The 24,997-nt window shown below is 42.4% G+C and overlaps 1 protein-coding gene across 12 annotated transcripts in view; it reads right to left on the reverse strand.

Annotated features, from left to right (window-relative positions):
• Meis2 (Meis homeobox 2) overlaps positions 1–24,997 on the reverse strand; it is a 207,891-nt gene that overhangs the window by 5,309 nt on the left and 177,585 nt on the right. For all 12 annotated transcript variants that reach the window (XM_021193464.2, XM_021193467.2, XM_029536642.1 and 9 more), the window contains one exon: positions 370–428. In XM_021193464.2, coding sequence (XP_021049123.1) covers positions 370–428 — 59 coding nt within the window. The remainder of the gene's footprint in view (positions 1–369; positions 429–24,997) is intronic.

Genomic DNA, 24,997 nt, shown 5'->3' on the forward strand with positions numbered 1-24,997 from the left:
TGTGGGTAACTAGAAAATGAGAGTGTGCTAATGATTGGATGCAGACAGTCAAGGAGTAATTCCAGAGTTCACAGTCAAACAAACTGCTTGTGGCACGAATGCTTGTGCCCAATTACCAATTCAGAAAGCAAAGCAAAAGCGGTTTCAGTAAGCAGGTTCAGTAGAGTAGTAGGGGTGGGAAATCTCCAATTAGCACCAATTAGTGAAGTTGCTTCCTAGAGGAGAATTCTGGGGACATTAAAAAAAAAATTCTCCCAGAATGCCTACTGGAAGTACTTATTTACCAGGTGATGAGACTGAGCCTTGAAGGAAAATTTGAGGAGGGTTTGTGCCCATGGGATATGGATATAGGTACATGTTAGAACTTGCCTGCTCGATTTGACTGGTCAATCATGGGCTGTACTATTCTTCTTCTGGCATTAATAAACCTGAAACAGAAGAAAGAAGTCTGGTTACCAACCTCAGACTCCGTGTCTCGTGAACAGCTCTGGTGAGCACTGTGGAGGGAAGGCACCCCAGAGTCCAGGATCTACTGTAAACCATCTCCGTAATTGGCAGGCAGTTTTGCCCTTCAGTGTTCGAAACCAGCTCACTGAATCATCTCGGGGCCCAAACCAAGCCAACTTGCAACTAATTTTCAGAGAGGGACGAGAGTTTCCCAGGAGAAAGCATTTCTAGTCACGTGCTTGCTTTTGGAACCAGTAGGAACCAGGGTGCTGCTGGCTCACAGGATGGGTGATTTTTGCCTCCTCTTTCCCTGGTCCCTTCATTGCAGGGCGCACTCAGCTTCTCTTGCAGCTGGCCATAAATGAAGCCCAGGCTCTGGCACTCGGCTTTCACAAGGTATTGTTAGGTCAGCAAAGCCATCAATTAGGCTGTCTGAAGTTTTATCACCAACACAGCAGTAATAAGTGCTGGCCCAAAGACTTCTGGTCTTCGGCAACTCCTGCAGCTTAAGCCTGTAAAGTTGGGGGTCACTCAGAGGTCAGTGCCAGCTGGGGGCGGCCTTTGCAGCCAAAGCAGGGACACCCAGGGCAGGGGATAAGCTAACTGCCAACCATAAACTCAGCCACCTTTCAACCCACTGGAAAGCCAGCGTCAGGTCCACATGGTTGATATTAGGGCCCGGGAAACGGTTTCCAAATCAGGTGGTTGCTGATTCCCAAGAATGTAAGGAGCGGCGGTTATTTTGTCTAAGAAGCCTGGATCTAATTTTGTTGAAAATCCAAAAATAAGTGCCTACTTCATGTTACTTTAATGTTTAATAATGCCCATCAAATATTCATGTGCAAACAGAGTAAGACAATAAGAAATCTCCTTTATTTCCCCAAATTTAATAAAAACAAAACAATTTTCTACCATTTTCCAGTTACCTTTGTCCCCTTGCTTTTAATGATGGTATTTCCCCACATGTATGAACTCCTGGGAAAGATTCAGTGGCCTTGCCTTTGACTGGGGAGGGGCCGGTGGTAGGGAGGTCCTTCAAAATGTTTTCTATTGATAACATTTGTTTTTCAACAACTCTACTTTCCAATCTTAGCATATGGGGGACTTAATGATTAATGGATCCACATGGGGCTCCAGGCAGGACCCGAAAGTTCATTCTCTGAAGAATTCTCAAGCATTGGCAGTTAAGTCTCTCAGGCCTCCTGTGAATCCTCTAGGAAGAACACAGCCAGGCTGATGAATAATAGGCAGGAGAAAGCCAAAGGAGGCTTTTGCATATGCTGTTTGCAAAACAATGAACTTTTTTAGTACTTAAGGAAGAATGTCTCCATCTTCAAAAATGCTCCACCCGTTGGCTTTGGGAAGCGAAGAGCCAAGCTACTCTAAGTTCAGACGCTATATATTGATCTCCCCCCTCCCAGTTCACTGAGATGTGGCTGACCAGAAGCACCCCTGCAACCAGTTCAAAGAACTATCTCCATCACGCCATTGTTGTCCCAGGCCTAGGAGGGCCCTTTCTTAACTCCCACTCCAGGAGTTCTTCTCAGGGGTTCCATTAAGACCAACCAAGAGAAGGCTCCTTTGGTCTGCCTTGATGATGTTTCTGGTAGAGAGGGGCAGTTCCTCTTTTCATGTGCTATAATCCAGTTGTGTGGTTTTGTTGTTGTGTTGTTTTGTTTTTGTTTTCTCTTGTAGGTCAACCCTTTAGTTGAAGCAAATTGATATCCCCGCTCCTGCCTTGCTCCCTTTAAGCTGTCTCTTTATTTCTTTATTATTCATATTTGGAGATTGTTCCCTTATTTATGCTTTTCTCTCCTGTTCCCGCAGACACTCCCTCGTTCGCAGGGCTGCAAGGCATCATGGTTCTTAGTTCTCAGCAGGAGAACTCCACACTGTCTTCAAACAAATAATTACTGGGAAGGGTTAGAGGTTCACTTGCAGGTCATTTCTTTGGATCCTCATCAGAATGTTTACATTAGTAAAAATGGGGGTCCTCTCACAAGGTTGTTCAATGGGGGTGATGCAACAATACAGAACCCTCAGAGAAAGCATCCTGTGGGCTAGCAGGCCTGTACAGGAGTGCTGAACTTGGTAATGTCACCCCTGCATCACGGTTTCAGTGAGATTCCATGGCGTTCACTAGCAGTTATACCAATGGCCTTTCTTCGCTCCCTCTTCCTAATAGGGTTGAAAGAAAGAAGCCCCTGTGGGTTTTCACAGTGTGTGTGGGGGGGAATCCTTTCTCAGAGAGTCGGGGTGACTTTACATTCCCCTGTGGGCTCCATGAAGTTTCTGTGGAGTTTCAGTCTCAGTATTTTGGGTCCTAGCATCTTTTCATCCTTCTAATGCATTCTTTCAAATCATACAGGATTTGGAAAACATATGGGCCCCCAATTTTTGCTGTTGTTTTCTTCCCCTAGAAATCTCTGCACATACAACTCTTGCCAGTTGTCAACTTCCACAATTTCAGAATAGCTTAACACTGCCATAGATGTTGTTTTATTAAAATTATTAATCTATTCACTTTAAGAAAAAGTGTGGTCTTAAAAATTCAAATGACAACTGTCTTCTTCCCTCATGCTGACAGGCCACCACCCTTTAGAAAATACTCTCAAAATGAAGCCATTTAATTTGGAGATGAAAAAGTCAAGTGAGGAATGATTTTTTTATTTCATTAATTTCCAATATGAACTTCCATACATGACTTTTCCCTCGATGATTTGATAGGAATTCTTTCCACTTCCGCTGATTCTATTTTAAGAATGACTTTTCCTTTATGTAGATAATAAACATAATATCAAGTTTTGATTCTACTTAAACTCTGAAGCATCTAAGTTGAAAAGTCAAGTCATCTTCAATCATCCAAGGCCAGACCTCAATTCCTATGGAAAAATGCCACTTCCTGCTTCAAAGACAAAAGTCTTGTCTTTAAAAGACTCAAAAGGATATTAAACGGGTCTCACAAAATAACATTTTGATGAGTTAAGTGTAAATGAATCAGACACATATGGATTAAGTTATCCCCGCATTTCACACGGGTTTAAAAAATAAGGGGAAAAGAGGGTCTTGGCAAAAAACATTTTGGACTATGCCAAACCCAAAACATTTGAAAAATTGCTGAAGACATCCAAGTAACCAAAATGTAGCCAGCTGCACCCAACTTTAATGAACCCCCCCCCCAAGCTATCTCCAACCCAAAGACTGTTAGGTTTTTCATCTGTATCTCATATTAAAAAGGAAAAAGAAAAAGAAAGAAACAACTAAGTTTTAATGTCATCCCAGAATGGTTTTGAAGTTGCAGACATATAATATACTGCTCTATTCGTACAAACAATTTAATTCTAAGTTATCAAGTCTCCTTAGATGTTAAACAGTTTTTTTTAAACTTTGAATTTTTTATAATTTGTGTAGGAAATGTGTTAATACATCTAGTGTCTATTCCAGATTTCCCTTAGGAAAAAAAAATTTCACTGGCCTCATTGTGACTCTTCTGAAGGGCTACAGATATAATTACCTTAGTGACTCCCTAGGGGATGAGTACCCCAAAGTACACTAGTTCTATTGATTTGTATTGAGCAAGAAGTTAGTGCCCAGGCTCACACAAAAGCTCCCGAGAGGGTCTCCTGAGGTTACTTGCATCTCTAAATTTTACTTAAGTAGAAAATACATTAGTATGTATGGTCCTTCAAACTTATATACTAAGACTCTTAGCTTAAAATAACTTAATTATAGAAATAAATTCAGTGGCTTTCCAAGAATCAAGAGGCTTACTAAGTCAACTCAGAGATAAAAACAATAACAGAAATCAAAAAACAACCCCCTCCCCAGTAGATTACAAGGAATGTACTCTAGACAGAAAAAAAAAAAAAAAAAAAAAAATCACTGAAGCCTCACCTCCCTCTTGCTCCGAGACCCCCAGCCGCCACCTCAGGAAAATCCAAATATCTCAGCTTTGATGATTCCCCTGCCCCCACCTGAAATCTGACCACTGAGTTTTCTTTGAAAGACTTTCACTCCAAAGCATAGCTCAGGTTGACAGGAGTAGATTCAGGTGTCCTTCCCGATTGTTGCTTGATTCCCCCACCCCCTTTAAATGGCTGGTAAATCCCTTCTTTCTGGTTCACTAACTTCTTGCCACACCTGGCAACCCACTCAGCATTCCTTTGTTAGAAAGCACAGGTCTCTCCCTGATTGGAAAGCAGCCAGCCCTGAACACTCTGAGGATGGCTGGATTTGAAGCTCTCACTTGGGGGGATGTTGTCAAGGAAGAGGCTTCAACTGTTGACAAGGGATCAGATCAATCTGGAAAAGGTGTGGTAGGGACCTTGGTGACAGGTTCAAAAACAAAACAAAACAAAAAAAGCTCTACTTTCCACTCTGCCTAGGGCAGGACTCCACTACCAGTGTGATCCCGTTTGGGTGCTCCGGATTTCAGTGAGGCGTCAACCTTGGGAAATCAGTCAGTCATTTTACTTTTTTTCCTCATATTAAACACACACGTTTTATTCTGTGTGCTAGTCTTGGGTTGAATTATCCAGTTAGGAAGGTTTAATGAACTGCACATCCAAGGTTTTCACTGGGGCTCAGACTCGGGATCTTTTCCTGAAGACAACTTCGAGCATAGTGAGGTGAATACATGAGATTCATGCATGACTTTAGGACACATTCACAGATCATAACTAATGTCACTGAGCTATGGTGTAACTATGATTGGATAGACTATGAGATTTGCCCACACCTGTGAAAACATGCGAAATAAATACCCATCCACTTCCAGTATGCAAACATGATGTTAGTGTGGAAGCATGAATGCTTGCAGCCTTACAAAGTTGCCTTGAGTGGGGAGAAGGTTCATGTGGCTGTGAAAATCGCAGAGCAAAGTTATCAAATGGTGAGAGTTCTTCTCCATAGCTGTCTGCTGTGGGGTTCCAGTGCCTTATCCAACTCTCCCCTAAAGTTACAAGGACCTCTATAGCTAGTTACTAAAGTAGTCCACTTTGAGCACAGACCTCTTATGTATTGTACCACATTTTAAACCTTTGCACAGAGAAAAACAACAATAAAGCCAAGGGGCTTGTGCTCCTTAAAACTTCCCTAAGCCCCAGTGTATTTGCTATCTACCAACTAGGGGGTAACTAAGTGGGCCTGGGTTGTTTTGAGTACTGACAGAGATCGTGTATGTAAAGGTTTTGGCATACTGCCTAGTATATAGTGAGGGCTCATTAACTGTTAGCCTATGGTCAGACTCAATGTTCCTAAAAAGCTCTGTTCCCTTATAGATAATAATTAAGAATAGATGAGTGACTACTAAAAATAGCATACTGCGCTGATAAGAGGATGAGAATGTGGTTTGGTTCTGCAAGTAGCGTGTGACCATGTGCTTCGGGTCTTAGTAGAGATCAGAATTTAATGTGAATAAGTAACGATGTATGTGTGTGTGTGTGTGTGTGTGCGTGTGTGTGTATGTGTGTGTGTGTGTGTGTGTGTGTGTGTGTGTGTGATTTTAGACACCAGAACAAGCATCTGCTTGAAGGTGACGTTCCAGAGTGGACTCCTCTGCAAGTGCATCCTCTTAGTGGCTCTCTAGATCTTTCCTACCCTCAGGACCAGTAGCTTCCACAGGACCTCCAGAGTCTTAGAGGTGCAGCAGCCTCAAGGTGCCCTGCCCAGCCCAGCTGTCCCCAGATCTGCACTTGAAAGGTTCTCCAGGTGACCTCTTCCCACTTATGCCTGGGAAGCCTGCAGTGAGTGCTCTGCCTGAGAACAGGAGGTTGCAAAGTTCAAGTTTTAATTGTGACTCTTGTGGCTGCAAACATTGCCTACAGGATCTATCTTCTTTAAGTGCCTCAAATCTAAAAAGTCTTTTAATCACTTGCATTGGATAACAAACAATTTATAATAATGATTCATTTTACCCTATCTGTATCTCTTAAAGTAAAAGCTGGGGCAATAAAATAATTTTGTGCAGACTGTCAACAGAGGGTCTTGGGGAATGGGGCGAGGATGGCATGCTACTGTTTGATGGTTCCATCTACTTCTGTACTTTCTGAACTTCAATAATACATATGATTTTTTTCTTTTATTAAAGGGATTGTGAATGGTGATGGAGAAAACTGGGCATCTTCTCTGACTGAGATTAATCTGGACCATTTAGTTTCTTATTTAATAAAAGTGTCTCAGAAAATTCCTCTTACACAGGGAATTATCTTTTATTTCTTTTTGAATACTGAGCAACAACCAACACACTTTTATTAGCACACTCACACCCAGAGCATGCAAGAGAGCATTTGAGCAGGTCCTGACTTTGAAGTACTGCCACTCTTACAGAATGCTATCCAGTTATTCACATATGACTATTCATCATGTATTATAAAAGTGATCTTTCAGTGCTACTTGAAAGCAAGGGAGGAGAAAACACTCAAACTTCCTTAGCTATTCATATCTAAGATCTACCCTCTTAAAGATAGAACACTAAGTCAATAGACATAAGCAGTACCATATTACCTCATCCTCTCCAAGATTTATTGCAGATAGAAATCATCGAGAAACTGAATTACTTTGAATGTTTTACTACTGACATTAAGGTTCCAGATTTGGATATCTGCACACCTTAGACTGGTCCTGAAAACCTCTTTCTGTAGACACAGAAGATAAATCGATAACCCCGTCACGCAATCCCCATCAGCCTACAAAGAAGCAGTGGCCATTTTCAAAGTGACCAGTTCCCAACTCTGAACCATCTATCTGACGGGGCTTTGAAATGTATCCAGTCTCACCTGATGATCAGTTGCCCTCATTCACAGCTACTTCTCATCATGTTCCAAGCCTGTGCTAATTCACACTAAGATCTGATCCTAACACATCTTGTAATTTTTTTTTTCTAAGCTTTCACGATCACCTCTGATTGAAGTGTTATCTCAGATTCTACTTCTCAGTGGAACCCACCTAAGAATTAACTGGCCAAAAATACACCACACTGTTTAGCAATTATGTATTCGAGACGCTGGTGGAGGTCAAGGGGCAGTCCCATGTCCTGTGCTATGTGTAGGTCTCTGATTAGCTTGTCATCTGCTTGGAAGAAGATGTAGGCTGATTCTCTCTTATAGTGGAGCGGGCCAGCTGTTAGCTGCCTGTCAAGCCCTCAAGTGGACAAGAAGTCCAGGAGCAAGAATGTCATTCCTTTGATCTGGCAGTGAGCAGCTGCTGATTTATAGAGTGGGACTTTGTTCTTCCGTTCTATTTTACTTTCTTTCCTAAGGCAGAACCACAAAATCCAGGAGAAAAAAAAGTGCCGTTCCCAGCAACATCAACAAGCCCTGACAACCACAACAGGGTTTTTCTTGGCCCTAACAAAGCTCTCAGGCATCTCCTTTGACGCTCACCTTTCCCCCTCCCCTTTCCCCACCTCCACCATTTTTTTTTTTTTTTTTTTTTTTTTTGCAAGCGGTAGTTATTGTTTAATTCAGCTTCTGTAAATGGAATGGACTGTGGCCAGCAAGCCTGGGGCATAAACACACCTGTATGAAAGAAGCCTTATTGTAGCAACCCTCTACAAGCAAGCTCACATGAACCACACGTTCCCGGGTTCCCGGGTTCAGAAAGAATGCTCCATTTTTCCTGACAGCAAATTTTACCCTAAGTGAGTTTCTATTTTTGGTGTCACCAACCTATGATGGTCACATTTGAACCTTTCTCTCTCCAATGGCATTACACTCTTTCAATCAAAAAGAAAGAAAGAGAGAGAGAGAGAGAGAGAGAGAGAGAGAGAGAGAGAGAAAGATTTGCTCTTTTTTTTTCATCTGAGAGCAAACAGATGCATCAAAAATGTTTATCTACTATCTATAATATCAATCATTGAAAGCTGACTTAATGTCCAGAAAGGCTTTAGTAAATGCAATATTCAAGATGCCATAATGGTGATTTCATTACTACTGATTTATACTGACATGTGCTTCCCTGAGTAACCTATAAGGGGGAAAAAATCAACAACAGAATAAGCCATGTGCATTTTCTTGTTGATAATGAACTGGTTGGAAAGGTCTGGTTTTATTCTCAACAGTAATCCTGTCCACTCAGAAGTGCCCATCAACTGAGTGGGACATGGAATAGCAGCATGAAGAAGTCATCATGACCTTGGCAGTTGTATGACAGTGAGAAGTCAGAAGCTCTTTGGTCACTCTCCACATCCATCCATGCTTGCCGCCCCCCCACTCTCCCACCTCCCACCCCACCCCCTCACATAAAACACACACACACACACACACACACACACACCCATCCACCCATACCATCCACCCCCACTCCTCTCCACCCTAACCCCCCCCCCACACACACACTTGTACACTGTACATGTGCAGGGCAATAAACTTCGCCACGGGCAAGGTCTTTAATGGCTATCTAGATTCTTTTGTGCTGCTCCAGAGGATGGTGAAAAATAGTACAGATAGATATTTATACCTATTCCTTTAAAGGTAGAAGGCTGGAAGGGTAGGAGGGGCTGTTACTAACTTAGAGAGAAGAGCTTGTTTGCATTTGATCAGGCTCTGTTCTAGTGCCTTCTTCTGCCTCCTTTCTTGTGTTCAGAGGGGATGGGGATTTCTTTAGCTTGATACTGGCTCTGTCCTTTGGCCAATCAGAATGTGTTGAGCACTAGCTTTCTCCTCCATGACCATTCTCATCCAGCAGCTGTGCCCTCTGGGGGGTGTGTGTCCCAGTGATTGGCTTTGTGGATGGGGAGCTGAAAACAGGCCTTACACAAATACTTGCTCATCTTTTTTTCAATCCTGAAACAATTATTAGGAATAATTTCAAGGGTCATAAAAATCTGTACATGTGCCACCAACTGATAAGATGTTCACATGGTGCAGTTACCCTAAGCCAAATTTAATGACGTGTGGACGTCGTATGTAAATACATCTAAACATGTGAAAATGCAAATCGTCCCTTTTGAGATTTCTATGCTTCATATACACAAAAACAAACTGGAAAAAAAAAGGTTACAATCTAAGAAGACACAAGTTCTTAGAAATAAAACCTATATCCAGTGAATCAGTGCAATGGGATCAACTATAGACAGAAGAGATTGATCAGCACAGATGGTCGTGCACAAACACCTGTAATCCAAACACTGGAGAAGTGGAAACAGGGGACAACAAGTTCCAGACCAGCCTGGGCTACATAGTGAGCTCAAGCTAGCAAGGGGCCGCAGAGCAAGGGGACAACTAAGACCTCGGGGGTAGAATACTCTTGCAGAGTGCTTGCTTAGAGTGTATGAGGCCTTGGGCTTGCTCTCCAACACCAGAAGAAAAGGAAAAAAAAAAAAAAAAGCAAACAAACCAAATTCTTGGAAGGAAAAAGTTGAAGCAGTTTGAAAGAGCATTTGAAAATGAAAACAAGCTAACAAACAAACAAATGGAAGGGAAGAGAGGAGGGCGCTGCTTGAAGGTGCCCATCCCACCAGGGCTGACTTGGAGTTCTGGGGATACCTGGTGACAACTCAAAGGCAGGCTGCCTGGGCTTCTTCAGGTAGGTATAAATCGAATCTCTGAAATTCTTGAATCAAGAAGCGAGACCATGATGCTTCTTGAGGGAGACCTTTTCCAACAGCCCAGGAGCGGAAGAACTGAACTGACTGGCTGAGAACGGAGCGGCTGAGATGGAACGTAACTTTTGGGCATTGTGGGAAGAAAGGGGAAGGGGAAATGAGACGATTCCAGTTAAGATGCCAGCAGTGAAACCGGGCAGCATGTGGCTTTTAGAACATCTTCTGTGTTGGGCCTTTCTAGGAAGGAGGTTATGTAAGGGCTCTAGGTCAGCGATGGAAACTGGTCATTTGCCTTTTAAATTCTTATTTAGGGTTCACTGTAGGGTGAGGAGGCATGCTGGGTTTCCTGATGTCACCTTTGAGTTGTCAGCGGAACTCTAGAGCTGAAAAGGTAGGAGGCCATTCAGGACATAAGAAATGTGAAACAGGGAAGAAAGACTTCGCCAAACTGCCTCTCCTCTCCACACTTACAAAGGCAGGGGATTCGAGATCACAAGCTGTAAAAGCTGGCTGCCTCTGAAAACGGTCTGCCTCTTCATATACCCCAAGGTTTCCCCGGTCCTCCGTGTCTGACCGTCTCTGCCAGTAAATAAAAACCTACCGGGCAATGGCTTTATGGCTTTATTTCTAAGAGGTCTAGCTTGCTCGGTTTGGGTTCTGAGATGATCTGGGTGATCAGGTTTGGAAGCTGATGCCAATCACATTCAAGTCACACAGTGCAGTGTGACAAAAATTGCATTGCCTTAAACTTAGCATCTGTGATTTTAGTAATGGTATTAAGAAGGTGTACACACACACACACACACACACACACATACACACACAGTGTTTTTAAGCACTTGCATAAGAATCAAGGGCAGGTTTTCTCGAGGTGGTGACAACTAATTTAGAAGAGAATTGATGGGATTGGGTGTTACATTTAAAAGGGACTCCATTAAGTCTGATGGTGTCCAAATTGTGTCCTTCTCACAAACCATATTTTTCTTTTTAAATGGGCTTTTAAGGTGAAAGACACCTCGCTTCAGCATACTCTAGGTGTGGAGACAAATGGTTCACAAGTCTCTATTCGTCAACTCAGGGCAAATCACTCCAGGGCCCAAGATCTAAAGCACTTGGAGGGAGGGTGCTATGCATGTGAATGTCCCCACCAGAGTTTTCATTTGCTCCAGGGGCCCCCTTTTTCTGGAGCAGCAGGGGATGTTTCAGAAGACCAGATTGGCAGCCAGCAGCATTTGGAGGCCGCAGGCTCTTAGCCCCTTTCCTTTCTCCTGCTGGCTTGAAAGAAAGGGCTTTGCTGAGGACACATTGGAAAGGTGGCAACATTCTTGGGCCTTTTTATCAACACCACTTCTTTCTTTAAGCTGCAGTGGGTCTCTTGTTTGGGAGGCTGAGATTTTAGCACTTTTAAAGGGAGGCATACTCGAGAAATCTCCCAGGTGTTAAACTTTAGAGTGGCTTCAACCCAAAATAGGGTGGGGAGGGACGACAAGAGTGAAACAGGAAAAGTCAAGTGCTCTTATGGAAAAGTTCCATCAAATAACACAACGTGTAAATATGCACACAAGTGACATTCCTTCTATTTAAACCCAGGGCTATCTAGCCAGCTTATATTCTACAGGCTGTCTGTGGAAGTTAAAATCAAAGGTTTAAAACCAAAAACAATTTTTTTAAAGTTAATTTCAACAAATTCCATACAACCCAAAATAATCTTTAAAATATTACAAAACATAAATCTATCATAAAGCAAAAAAATTCTATTCACAGACACATGTCTTAATGCTCTCATATTCATGATGTTCAAGCACCAAAGACTAATTTTTAAGTCAGATTTCTAGATTGTCTTTTCTTAAGAGCAAATTAAACATCCTTTGCTTGGATTGACAACCAGTAGCCTCCTGTGTCTTCGGCAGAGATGTTGTACAAAGTGTTTGCAATGTGATGATATTACCCACAAAAATTTTTAGCATCATCCTGTAATCATAAAAGCTGTAATATTTACTTTATAAGCCACAAGAGGCCTGTGTGTCCTTTAGTCCTTAAATATTTTAGGATTAAAGGGGTTAAGTTAGTGGATACACTCTCCCAACTGCCACTTACAGGGGAATGAAGACATCAACATCTGATTCTGAAATTCCATACAGAGCTATAGGTGCAACCTAGATGTACCACAGTTTGAAAGGGATTTTAGCGCATATCCACGTATATCCAGGCACCACATCTCTTGGTAAGACTTCGCGGCATAGTTTAACTCAACTCTTACAGATAAAAAGAACTCTTAGAGATAAAAATAATGGCATTTGGGTTGTCTCCATAGTCACAGGAATATAAGTAATATTGCTATCCAGTAAACACAAAATAATTTAGTGCTATGATTGTTTTAACTGTCATAGATTTTTGAATCAGGTAATATACAAGTAATCCAAGATTAACTCATAAGTTTAAAGCTAATATGCTAACTAGCTAGGGTCACACTATTTCTTCCATCCGGGATGGACCTCCTTCCAAAGCCTTCTAGCCCACACATCATTCAAAACTCTCATCAGAGACCGCTGCTTTGGGGTAACTTTGTTGCATAATCTGATTAAGAAGCCTTTCCTGGGGCTGAGGAGTTGGTTCTTCTGCCTGCCACAGTGCAAGCACTAAGACTGAAGTTTGGATTCCCAGCATCCATGATGAAAGGAAGGGAGGGAGGGAGGGAGGGAGGAAGGAAGAAGGTGTCATGGTGCTTCTATATGCCTAAGGCTGGGGCAGCAGGGACAGAAGGATCCCCAAGATTTGCTGATGACCCAGTGTGACTGCAGATTCAGTAACAGACTCTATCTCAAAAAATAAAGTAGGCAGCAACAGAGGAAGGTACCACAACAACTTCTGGCCTCTGTATACAAGTGCATACATACAAACACAAACACTTACACACACACACACACACACACACACACACACACACACACACACACACGTCCTTAGTCATTAACAATATGGTCCCTGCAGCGTTTATGAAATGTAATGACCAGAATTTACTTCTCTAGTTTTCACCTAGTTAATCTTATAGAGAACATATTTTAGTTCTTTGCTATCAACCCCTTCTCAACTATCCCCAATGAAATGTTTGGTGAATATACAAGTCAACAAGTAAACGAAAATAGGGTTCCTTCCCTCTAGGAAATAATTTAGAATTAACAATAGAAGAACCATTAGGGAATCCTTATTCTCTCTCTCTCTCTCTCTCTCTCTCTCTCTCTCTCTCTCTCTCTTTCACACACACACACACACACACACACACACACACACACACACACACACAGTGCTGTAGCTAAATCCCTGATGAACAATATGAACAATGTGCCCTCAAGCAGGGCAGGGCTAAGAAGGCACATAATTCTGCCCTCCTGGGTCTGCTCTAAGGAATGCCAAACTGAGAAATGAGCGATGACTCTAACCTGGTACAAGGTATGATTCTTACCTGGGTGGTGGACAAACAGGTAAATTGTAAGTGCAGAGGTGAAAGGGAAGAACTCCTGTGGCAGAAATGGAGCCTCTTGTTCTGCCTCTGTGTGTGTGCGTGTGTGTGTGTGTGTGTGTGTGTAGCTTGGGACAGAACTGGAATGAGATGTCACCACTGTGGTGGGTACCCAGTTGGGTAAGAAGGCATTGTCAGTGTGGGTGATAGAAAACATGAACAGAAGATGGAAGGCTTGGGATGGAGAAAAGAAAGGAAATCTTTTACCTGGATTAAATCCTTTTAAGAATTTCCTCCCAGATCTGCTAGGATGAACACTAAGTTAGTTAGTTAGTTAGCTAGCTAGCTAGCTAGCTAGTTAGTTAGTCTCTCAAAAATAAGAGTACCAGATCAAGTACTATGGGATTATGGCCACTAAGTTAACAAAATGTAAGGATTTTCTCATTTCTGCATAACGTCATGGCTCTTTGAAGACTGATAAACACCATCTACAAGGGAATGAGGGCTTCAAATAAATTCCTGACAAGCTACTGGGGTTCTAGGGGTGCTGGGGTTCCCAGCTTTGAGATTAAACCACGGCATTCTAATTTCTCATGGAAACAATTTAAAGCCATCGATCAAAGGAAAAGTAGGATTTGCATCTTCCCTAAGTTGGACTCAGATGCACAGGCCACTGGTGGGACTCTCAGTGGGACTGTAAACTTTGACTGAGCAGGCGCCTTAGAACTTTCAAAGTAACTTAAAAGTGAGGAGACGAGTGTAGTTTAAGGTATTTTCTCTGTTTCCATTTGTCAGTCACCTAAAAATTTGTTATCAGTTGCTATGACTACATTTTTATCTCAAAATAACAATTAGAGACAAACAAGCAAACAAACAAACAAACAAAGCAACCTAAAGTATAAGATACACATTATAGGGCTGGTAAGATGGCTCAGCGGGTAAGCCTAAGGCTTGCCACCAAGCCTGAAAACCAGAGATCTATCTTCAGAACCCACATGGTAAATGGAGAGGAATAATTCTCACATGTTTTTTTGACTTCACATATTCACCACTCCTCATGAGAAAGAATTAACTGTAAAAAGTTAAAATATTTAAAAAACGATAATATATATAGTGTTGCATGGGGAAATATTAATATTTATCAGACTTGTGACTGGGCGGTTGCCAGCAGCCCCTACCGTATATTGTGTTGGGACATTCACTCATGTGACAGGTAGGAGAGGGCAGGGAAAAAGACAGAGGGATGATTCAGGGAAAGGAGATGGTGAGAGAGTTGGGGAATGAGGATGAGTTGCTTTGGATAATGGATTTCGATGTACACCAAAGGTTCCTCGGCCCCCACCACCTTCCAATCAATTCCACTTCCTTGTTTACAGACTCTCCATGTACAAAGTCATCTTTTCCTTATAACTGTGTTAAACACCAGCTGTCTGCCCTCTGAACCCCGACATCCCCGGATGAGGTCAGTGTGGTGACAGGCTCTGGTTGTATAGGCAATGCTGTCATTCAGGCTAAGAGCAGTGATTCGCTCACAGGAGGCAAAGGCAGTCAGTTGTTGGGCTTATTGACTCCAGGGAGCGTGGCTACTCTATCATTACTGTGGAGTGCAAACACGCCGGGCTCTGTTTTGGTCCCACTTAAAATTACTATTTGCCGTGAAGGATTGGCAAAGCAATTCTTAAAATGATGGGGGTGAAAGTCAGGCAAGCGCCATTACGGGCTTTTCCTTCCGTTTAAGCAGAAGTAAGCATTCTGAGAGGCTCCAAGCCTGACCCACTTATTTAACCTTTTATTCAGTTTGCTGTATTAACATATATTAACTGGCTATATAAGCCCTAGGAGGGATAAAAACCTCATGACCAAATTATGGTTCCATTTTCATGGGTAACCTCTCCTTGGGTGGAAATTAAACTCCAATATAAATACATTTTAGGTCTACACAAAATCGAAGAGGAATGCCAAAAAAACCCCAAATGTCATGTAACAGTCCTGCAAAGACCACAGCAACTATGGAGTGGTCAGAGAAACTGCACACGCGAGGACCTATTGGAAGAAACCAAATAAATTTAATTAAATAAGTTACAAGATGATTTTGCCGTGTCTTATCCACTCCCCTTGGTTAATATCCATGACATACTGATGCTGCATAATCGCTCTTATGGAGCGCTGCGGCTCAGCGCCGTAATGAGCTGCCTCTGCACAAAGGCAGCGAGAGTGGGTTTCCCCACAGAGTTCTCTTCTCAATTATTTATACTTGCTACACTTTCACATAATGGCAGTTTTAAAATCAAACAAACAAAGCAAAGCGTACAATAAAGGACGGGGACAAGAAGGAGCAGGGACCTTTTTCCTTCCCTTTTTGAACACCAGAAAAGGACAGGCAAGCCACATAAAGTCAACTGGGTTTGGATCCCAGGAAAGTCTCAGGGGTCCAGCATGCAGAAGACATCAAAGTGTTTGGAGACTGCCACCTTGGTGAGGGGTTTAAACAGCTCTGCATACCTGCATGGCTTTTAATCTGTCATATAGAAACATGGAGGAATGCAGGCTTTATTCCTGCCCTTCCTATGTCTGTGAAAATTCCTTATCAGAAGATTCTGTCGTCCTCCCCATTCCAGAGTAAAAGAGAAGATGCTACAATTGTCAGAATGACATCATGGTGGACAGAAAATGGTATGTTGTTACAGTTAACCCACAGGCAGCAGAGCGGGGCAGGCTTTTTCACGTTGGTTGTATTCACTGTCCACACTGGACCTTTGGCCTCCCACTACAAAACCTAAGGACATGAGAAAGCCAGTCTCATTCACAGCCAGTCCTCTTATAAAGAGGCAAAATAACACTAGGGGAATATTTAATGCTAAATTGTAATGTTTTCGTTTCTTTTCTTTTATTCTCCGTGTGTGCCTATTTGCGGAGGTCAGAGGTCAATGTCCAGTATCCTCCTCTATTACTTCACTACCTTATTTTTGGGGACAAGTTCTTATCTACTTTTTTTTTTTTAATTTCATTTTTGATGATGGTGGTGGTGGTGGTGGTGGTGGTGGTGGTGGTGTGTGTGTGTGTGTGTAATTACATGGATACCTTGTATGCTTGTGGAGGTCAGAGACAGCTTTTGGGAGTGGTTTGGATCAGGGGACCAAACTCAGGACTTCAGGTCTGCTGGGTAAGGTCTCATTTCTTGCTGCTGTCTCATCTCACCTGCCCTGAGACAGATTTTGTCACTAACCGGGAGCTCAACAGGTTTGGCTAAGGCCGATGGTCAGTGAGCCCCAGGCATCTGTCTCTTCTTCCAGCACCGAAGTTCCAGGCAAACACTATTTTTGTTTTTTTCCCTTGGTGTTGAGATATGAACTCGGATTCTCACATTCTTCATGGCAAATCTTTCCCAATTATACCCTGTCCTCAGCCCTTCAGATATTTAGTTTTAGACTCTAGAATGAACCATTTACTGCAATCAGGAAGTTCTGCCTACTGGCTTTCCAGAAGTGATCAGTAAACAACTCAGAGCAGACATTCAATGGCATCTGACTGACTTCACAAGTTAATCCAGAGACAATGGTTGAGAAACTTGTATTCCATTTAAAAATTAACTTGTTCTTATTTTTACACTTATTTTATTTTTGTGGTATGTTCATGTGGTATGTGTGCCCATGGACGTGCAGATGTGTGCACTTATATAGGTATGTGCCCCTGTGCTTGTGAACTCCTGGAGGCCACAGTGGGGGGTTGGGTATCTTCTGCTATCACTTCTTCCCTTGTTCTTTTGAGGCAGGATCTCTTCCTGCACTTTGAGCTTGGGTGTTTCAACCAGTTTAGCAGCCAGCAAGCCCCAGTGGGCCTCCTACCTCCACCCTACACAGCCAAGGGCTATAGATACTTAAGAGATCAAGCTTGGCTGGGAGGAGCAGAGATTATTTAAACATTAAGAGCAAACCTGACCAGATGCATTTTGTATCTGCATGAAATCAGCAACAGCTTAATGTTTTCTGTTAAATTGTTTCAGGTTTTAGGAAACAGTTAATAAATACTGTCTTTTGAAGCAGTCACACTATCAGCTGACAGTCACAAATGTATTTGTAATGGAAGATATCAATATCAATGTTAGTGAACACAGGTATTGTGTCATCTACTCATCATTTCAGGATAATGGTGCACGTGTGTGTGTGTGTGTGTGTGTGTGTGTGTGTGTATGTATGTGTGTGTGTGTGTGTGTGTGCGTGTGTGTGTGCCCATGTGTAGGCATGTAGAGGCCAGAGGAGGAGGATGGGTCTTCCTCCATTGCTCTGAGCCCCATTCTTTAAGACAGACTCCCACTCTCACAGAAGCTCACCACGTAGGCAAGAGCCTGACTCTACCCTCCAACACTGGGGCTGTATGCACAAACAGCCATGGCAAGTTTTTAACATCTGTGCTGGGATGCTGGGTATTCAAACTCAATCCTCCTGTCCCCACAGCAGTGCTCTTACCCACTGGGCTATCTCCACAGTCCTTCAAAATACTGTTAAAATAATGACATCCTTAACAAGAGTAGCATCCCTGAAAGGTTAGATAAGATGAGCAGAATTTAAAGCCACTGCTAACTTGTTTCTTGTAATATGCTTGCACACATACATTGAAAGTACATATACACACACACACATACACACACACACACACAGAGAGAGAGAGAGAGAGAGAGAGAGAGAGAGAGAGAGAGAGAGAGAGAGAAGCACAGAGACAGAGAGGCAGTCTCATTTCTCATGTAGACTGTATGACTTTAAATCTTTCCTGATTTAAAAAACCCAGGAAAAAGAAAAATCTCAAGGAAATCCATGCCATCCCCTACCAAGCACAGAGGTAGTGCTGTATAAAAGGTCAGAGAGAGTCAGAGAGCAAAAGGGAAACCACAAAGAACCACAGCCCAGTGACATCCTCAGAGGACAACAGTTAAGCCTGAGATTGGGGCCGCCATTTTGTCATGCTTTTCCAGGATCTCAGTGTGACCACTTAACTCCCATTGCAAAGTTGCCCCGGCTACCGAATGCTAGGGTTGAGACACACTGTGTTTACTAATTCTTTTCCTTCTGCCAGAGTGCCTGGCACTATCTGAAGACTGGCAGTCTTGAAGCTATGGATTCAATTCTGTTATCAACTTGAAAGCTGGTGGAGCCTAAGGGCACAGGCCTGTAATTCCACTTACTCAGAAGGCTGAGATAGAATTATCCAAAGTTCAAGGCTAACCTGGGAAACGTAGTGAGACTTTGTCTCTAAAGAAAGAATAAAAAGAGGGATGGTGCTGGGTATAGTGCTATGTTCTTGTAATCCCAGTATTCCGGAGGCAGAAGCAAGGAAATTAGGAGTTAGATGTCAGTGACTTAGATATAAGAAGTGTGGGGTCAGCCTGGATTACATGAGAGTTTTCTCAAAACAAACAAATGAACAAACAATTAAACCCATGATAAAACAAACTAATCAAAGCAGCAACAACAAAATTGGGCAGAGGGGGCTTGCCTAGAATGGGAGAGGCGCAGGTTCAAACCTTATCCTTACCTCCCAAAGCCTGTCCACAGAGCTTCTGACATTTTGACCTTCAACACAGAGAATGACCTTTCAGTGTTAATGTGTAGATGTGAACTGGGTGACAGGTGATGGATGACAAAGGGATGCAGCTGACAGACCTCCCACCCCACTGCCATCTCACCCCTGCTGTCAGGAGGATTCGAAACAAAGCCTGTACGAAGCAGACAGACATCGGGATGGACAAGAACATACAGCAAGCACAGCCTGCAGCATTTATAACACAGCCTACAAGGAGGAGTTAAGTTGGGTCTAGGTGAAGAGTTGGGTAACTTGGTGGATTCAAACATTTGGAGAGATTCAGAAAAGAGGTCTCAGATGCTGGGAATAGATGCTGGTGAGTTTCAAGGTAGTGAAACCCAATTTAATGGTAGATTATGGATTTTTTTTTTTTTTTTTTTTTTTTTGAGACAGGGTTCTCTGTATAGCCCTGGCTGACCTGGAACTCTGCCTCCCCAGTGCTGGGATTAAAGGCATGTGCCACCACACCCGGCTAGATTATGGATTTGATGTAACTTCATTTTGAGGAATTTAAAGGGCAAAACCCAAGCTGGGTGTGATGCTTTATGCTTATAATCCCAGTACTTGGGAGGCAGAGGCAGGAGGACATGAGATTCAAGGTCAGCTTTGACTTCATAGCAAACTTCAGGACAGCAAGGGCTACTTGTTATTTCCAAGCCAACCTGAACTCCAGACTAAGATTTGGTCACAAACAAACAAACAAACAAAAACAAAACAAAACAAAACAAATGAACAAACAAAAAACCCAGAGCAAAACAAAAAGGACGGAAACCCAGTTTGAGGGCTCTTGGTGTCAGTGGCTTTTGTAAGAGGCCTGTGGCCCTGAACTATCAGTGTGACAGAGTCATAGGAACAAACAAGCAAGCGAACAACTCACAACCCTTGTTCCCCAGGCTTTCCTCGAGCACTGGCGATCTGCTCTGAGTAGACCCGCCAATTAACCAAACATTAAAGCAACCCACAAATCTATGTTAGTGGCTTTGTAGAACAAACAGAAAGATGTGTGTTGTAACTAATCACTGTTGGAAACTGTTTGAGCCACAGAGTTCAAGAGACACATAAAACTAAACAGCATGGAGAACAGATCATGCAAGCAGCACACAGTCAAACGCACAGACACTCAGAAGAATTAACGACAGCCCTATCTTGCCTTTCCCTTGAGAATCTTGCACTGGAATCTGTTGTCTTTCCACTTACTCAAGACAGGTGCAGATCTGATAAGAGGTTGGCACACACAAGCTGAGCCTCCTTTATAATTTGTTTTGCAACTTCCCTTTCTAGATAAACATTGGCCAAGTACAACTTCTAAAAGAAAAGTTGTGTTTACTTGTCCTGTTCATATTTTCCCCCCTCCCCTTACTTCTAAATGTTCCCTCAGGATGCTGGCTGGAAGACTAGAAAAAGCTTGGATTTCAGCTCTGGTCTCCAAGGTATTCTAGTGTTCGGCTGCGCCGTGTACTGGGAGGGAAGCTCTCTACCTTGCTGATTTAATTAACAGGATTCTTTTCATTATTGCGGGGATTTAGTTTCTTCTTGCCTTTCAGTGTTTGGGAAACACTGATTTATGTTTTATATTTTGAAGGGAAATTTATTGTTCTTTGACAGCTGAGGTTCTTAAATCCGTGGTACCAAAGGGACTCCGGGGAGGTGTCACAGTTGCCTAGCCTTGCCTTCCTACCTAGACAAAGTCATCTCAAGGGCCCCCCTCCAGAAACGGGGAGAACCATCAGCTGTTGGGCGCCCAACCCACTCCTCCTCCCGCTGATCATTACACCAGCAGGGGTTGGCCCATTCCCATTTATGAACAGTGGGCATTAGTAGGTTGATTAGTAACTGCGAATCACCGATTCATTAAAGTGAAGACAACAGCCCATGAATTTGTGAACTCTGTTTAATCTCTTGACTAAATGGAGCTCATTGAATCGTTAGAATGTGCTCTACTTATGATGATGCTCGTGACTGAGGCAGAAATCTTGACAAATTTACTAAATATGACCATGTACAGGGAGGAGACTGTATAATAGAACCATGGAAATTAGCACGGTAGAAAATCTGGCTTAGGCAGCCATCACAATTTTCTTGGAGTAGTAACCATCTAACTATGGCTTAGGAGGAAAAAAAAAAACTAATATGTTTAGTAAAAATTTTGGAAGATGTGTTAGCTAATTTATTTTTTGGGTTCCAATTAGTGGCCATCATTAGGTTGCAATGCAGATCATCATTGGCTATGAGGGATTTATAATTCATTAATTTACTCCCATGTATATCCTCACTACTGAATTTTGTTGAGCTATACAATAAATGAGGTACATATATGTATGGATCTTCTTATTTAATTCTCAAAAACAAAACAAATAACAGTGAAGTGGATATTATTAGTTGCTATTTTCTGTCCAGTGAAACCGAAAGTTAAAGAAATCCAAACCATGGCTCAGTTTCCACAGTCAGTAGCTGAAGCGGCCTCTGATGTACATACATATCCACAAGGTAACCAGAAGTTACAGTGGCCACACTTCCTTTAGCTGGCATCCCCAGGCAGGCAGGAAAATGGAGTCACCTTTTACACCAATGATGTAATATTTCCTTTCTAAGAAAATTTTAGACCAGAAATTTTGTCTTATATGAATACATAAGCCAGTAGATTCTAAGGTAAAGTCTAGAAGAAACAGAAAGAGCATAAAATTCTATAGTAGTTTAAACTTTCAAAACCTTTAAAAGAAATTATCGTGGGGGAATAGTTCAACTCAGAGAGATAAATAACCATAAAATCTGCCTTTCCACTGACCCTGAGCCCACCAGCTCCAAGCTAATGTTCTCATTATTTAGTTCTGTTGCTATATGAGGATTCTGCTTTTGAAATGTGAATTATCTTTATTGATTTGGCCTGTCCATCAGGGTGCAAAAATTCAAAGAATAACTTTCTCTTACAAATTCAGGCTCCTTAAAGTTTCACACAAAGACAAGCTTTTGTCGACAATCTTGTTTTAGGTAAATGTCAGGAAGGAGGCACCAAGTCATTTTCACACTAAACTTGGCCCGAAAGAGCTACAGACCAGTGGAAAAGGGAGAGGGACCAGAGACCATAAGACACAACCTGATCGTGAGCAGTCCATACCAGGCACAGGCTGGGGGGGGGTGTCCCCCACACAGGGGGAATTTCAGCATGCTAGCCTCTCTCTGCTCTCTACAGCACCTATTACCACAAGGTACAGGGTACACTCCCTTCAGCTGATCTTGATTCTTCTGGTTCATTTCCTCTCCCTTATTAATAGTCTTTGATGGCTTGTAGACATTCTAGAAGGCACGATACTTAATCCCTTCGAACAAATATTTGTCCAGTGTCTGCTGTCTTCTTGGCAGAGTGCTCAGGTCTTCTTCGGGGGGGGGGGGGGGGAACACTTGCAAAGTGAAAGAAAAGCACCAACTTTGAGATTGGTTTCTCGCCCTGTAGGTCTCTAAGCTTAGTCACAAACACAGGATATCGTAACCCAGAGAAAGCACAGGTGTGGGAAGGTAGGGTTGAACTCTGGTGATGCCACTATAGTAAGGTTTGGGACAAACTCTCTAACTTTTGAGGTGTTTAAATCACTTTAGCTGTAAAGTGGGAATGACGAGATCTGCTCCAAAGCTTTGCCCAGAAGATGAGTTGTGAACACCAATCTGTGTTGTAAAGTATCAGGCCATCACCTGAGAATTACTGCGGTCCACCCGAACCATCCTGCAAAGCAATGCTCACTGCTTTACCCTCCTTGAGGCACTCAGAAAACCTGGGGTTTCAGTGAAGAGACTACATCGGCCCAGGGCAACAGAGTGGGATGGAGCTAGCATGGGGGAGAAGGAAGGATGCAGGGGACTTTGGGTCTCTCCTTGAAGGATTCCGATAGCAGGAAATAGGAAGCACAGGGGGGAAAGGACACCTGATTGGGGAGATCTCTCAAATAAGTGCACGAGTCACAGAGATGCTCTTGTCTTCTGTGCTTTGTAGAAATGTTTCTGGGTTGAAATTGGAAGGTAAATGTAAATCCTTTTACATTTACAACTAACAGTTCCTTAGCTTTGTGACTGACTTCTCTATCTCTAATTCACTATTTCTCAGTTGCAGATGGGAGATACCACCGACTCCATACAATTAATGGAAAGATTTCATATTCAGCCAAGGACTGAGAGTGTATTTGAAAGATTATAAAGTTTGATAATTTTTTTCTATGTCTTGGAAAGGTAAATAGAAAAGTCTCCAATATTGCTGAAACAATTCTGAGTAATGGCCAGGTCCTGCCTACAGTCCCACTTGTGGAACTTATGTCTACCACTTGGAGAGTGAGTTTCAGAAAGTATGTGTGCTCTTTGTTTTTATTTCATATTGTACCTACAATGCCCCACTGGAACATGGAACAAACTAGTGAGTTTGATACCCAAATTCAAGTCCTTTTTTTCAGCTCTTTCTTCTGAGGTTTTGTTTCCCTTCTCACGGTGGAACGAATAGGCATAAATATAGTGAGCAGAGCTTTATTTACAGCTCATAAATTATTTAGCTAAGTATTTAAGCATATGAGACTAACATATCTGCTATCTTCTTGGTCTTTAAATTATTTTGCATTGAAACATGGGTATTGGTGCTTAAAAGCAAGCAGAGAGGTTACAGATTAAAATTTCAGAAAAACTCAGAAAATTTTCAAAAAAATTTCAAAAACCTGTTCTGCTCTTCAGTAACGACTTATTGCTACTTTTTAATTCTCAGAAAGCTTACAAGGGCAAATGCAAAAAACAGGACTGATAAAATATTTCAGCATCTTCGGGTTGATGACTCTGAACATGGACCACAAATTTGGAAGAGCAGAGCCCACGCTCACTTTGGCAGACGAAAACCATCCATTCCCTCTTTCTCTCAAATGGAGAGAGTGGGACAATAAACCTGACCACGGATGAGAGCTGCCTGTGTTCTGGGGTTAAGATCATTTGGAGATAACTCAATGATCAATTCCTTAATTTTAAGAGGGAGAAACTGATAGAAGTCACCCAAAGGGTGCTCTTTCCATTCTCAGTTTAGGATGGAGCTGCTAACCTGACAACTGTCTGTGGAAAGGCAAGGATAGGTAGGGGTGGGTAGGTGACAGAAATTCTTAAAGGATTCAGAAGGCCTGGGGAGACACCTCTGCTTACTCTCAACCCTGAGCAGTCCAATCAGTTTTTATAAACTCTTTTACTCATCAATGAAAAATGATACACAAAGCTCGCTAAAACACTGCCCATGCTAAATACCACTGCAGAAGCACCTTGGGTAAATTTCTAAAGGGTGTTTGCCCCTTTAGGTATCAACAAAGAGCATACTCTGAGTGAGCTGTGAAATAACTCAGGTTGCCTGGTGGAAATCTATGGAGCCCTGTGGATTACATCTATCACAAGAGCAAAAGAAGCTTGGGAAAGACCACAAGAAAGAATCCATTTCAGCAGATCATGAGTGCGTGTGACACCGGCCGGCTCACTAACTGTATCCAGACTTACTCTCCTTGGTACTGTGTGCCCTTTTGTGATTTGGCACAATGTGAATAAACTGATGATGATGTCATTGCTGAAGAAAAAGAGTCAGTGAGTCTTTCTTGCTATAACTTAAGTAATAGAAGATTGCTTTCTTTTTTCTTTTTTTCCTTTTTTCCCTGGGAGTACATGTCTTTAATCCGAGCACTCAGGAGGTAGAGACAGGTGATCTCTGTGAGTTCAAGTCCAGCCTGGTCTACATAGTGAGTTCCAAGCTAGCCAGGGCCACATGCCCTGCCTCTGAGCACACACACATTTATAAATAGATTATTCTACCATCCAATAGCACCGAGTAAACATTCCTATTCAAGGAGGAAAACTAACTTATAAAAAACGATTCCAAAGCAAAACCAAACTCTAGCAAGGATAAAAGGAAAACACCAAATTCTGCAGCTCCATGTCCACCATCTGGGACGTGTAGTGTAATCAACCAG

Source organism: Mus pahari, chromosome 3 (assembly GCF_900095145.1).
Source record: "Mus pahari chromosome 3, PAHARI_EIJ_v1.1, whole genome shotgun sequence".
In the NCBI taxonomy this organism is placed as follows: domain Eukaryota; kingdom Metazoa; phylum Chordata; class Mammalia; order Rodentia; family Muridae; genus Mus; species Mus pahari.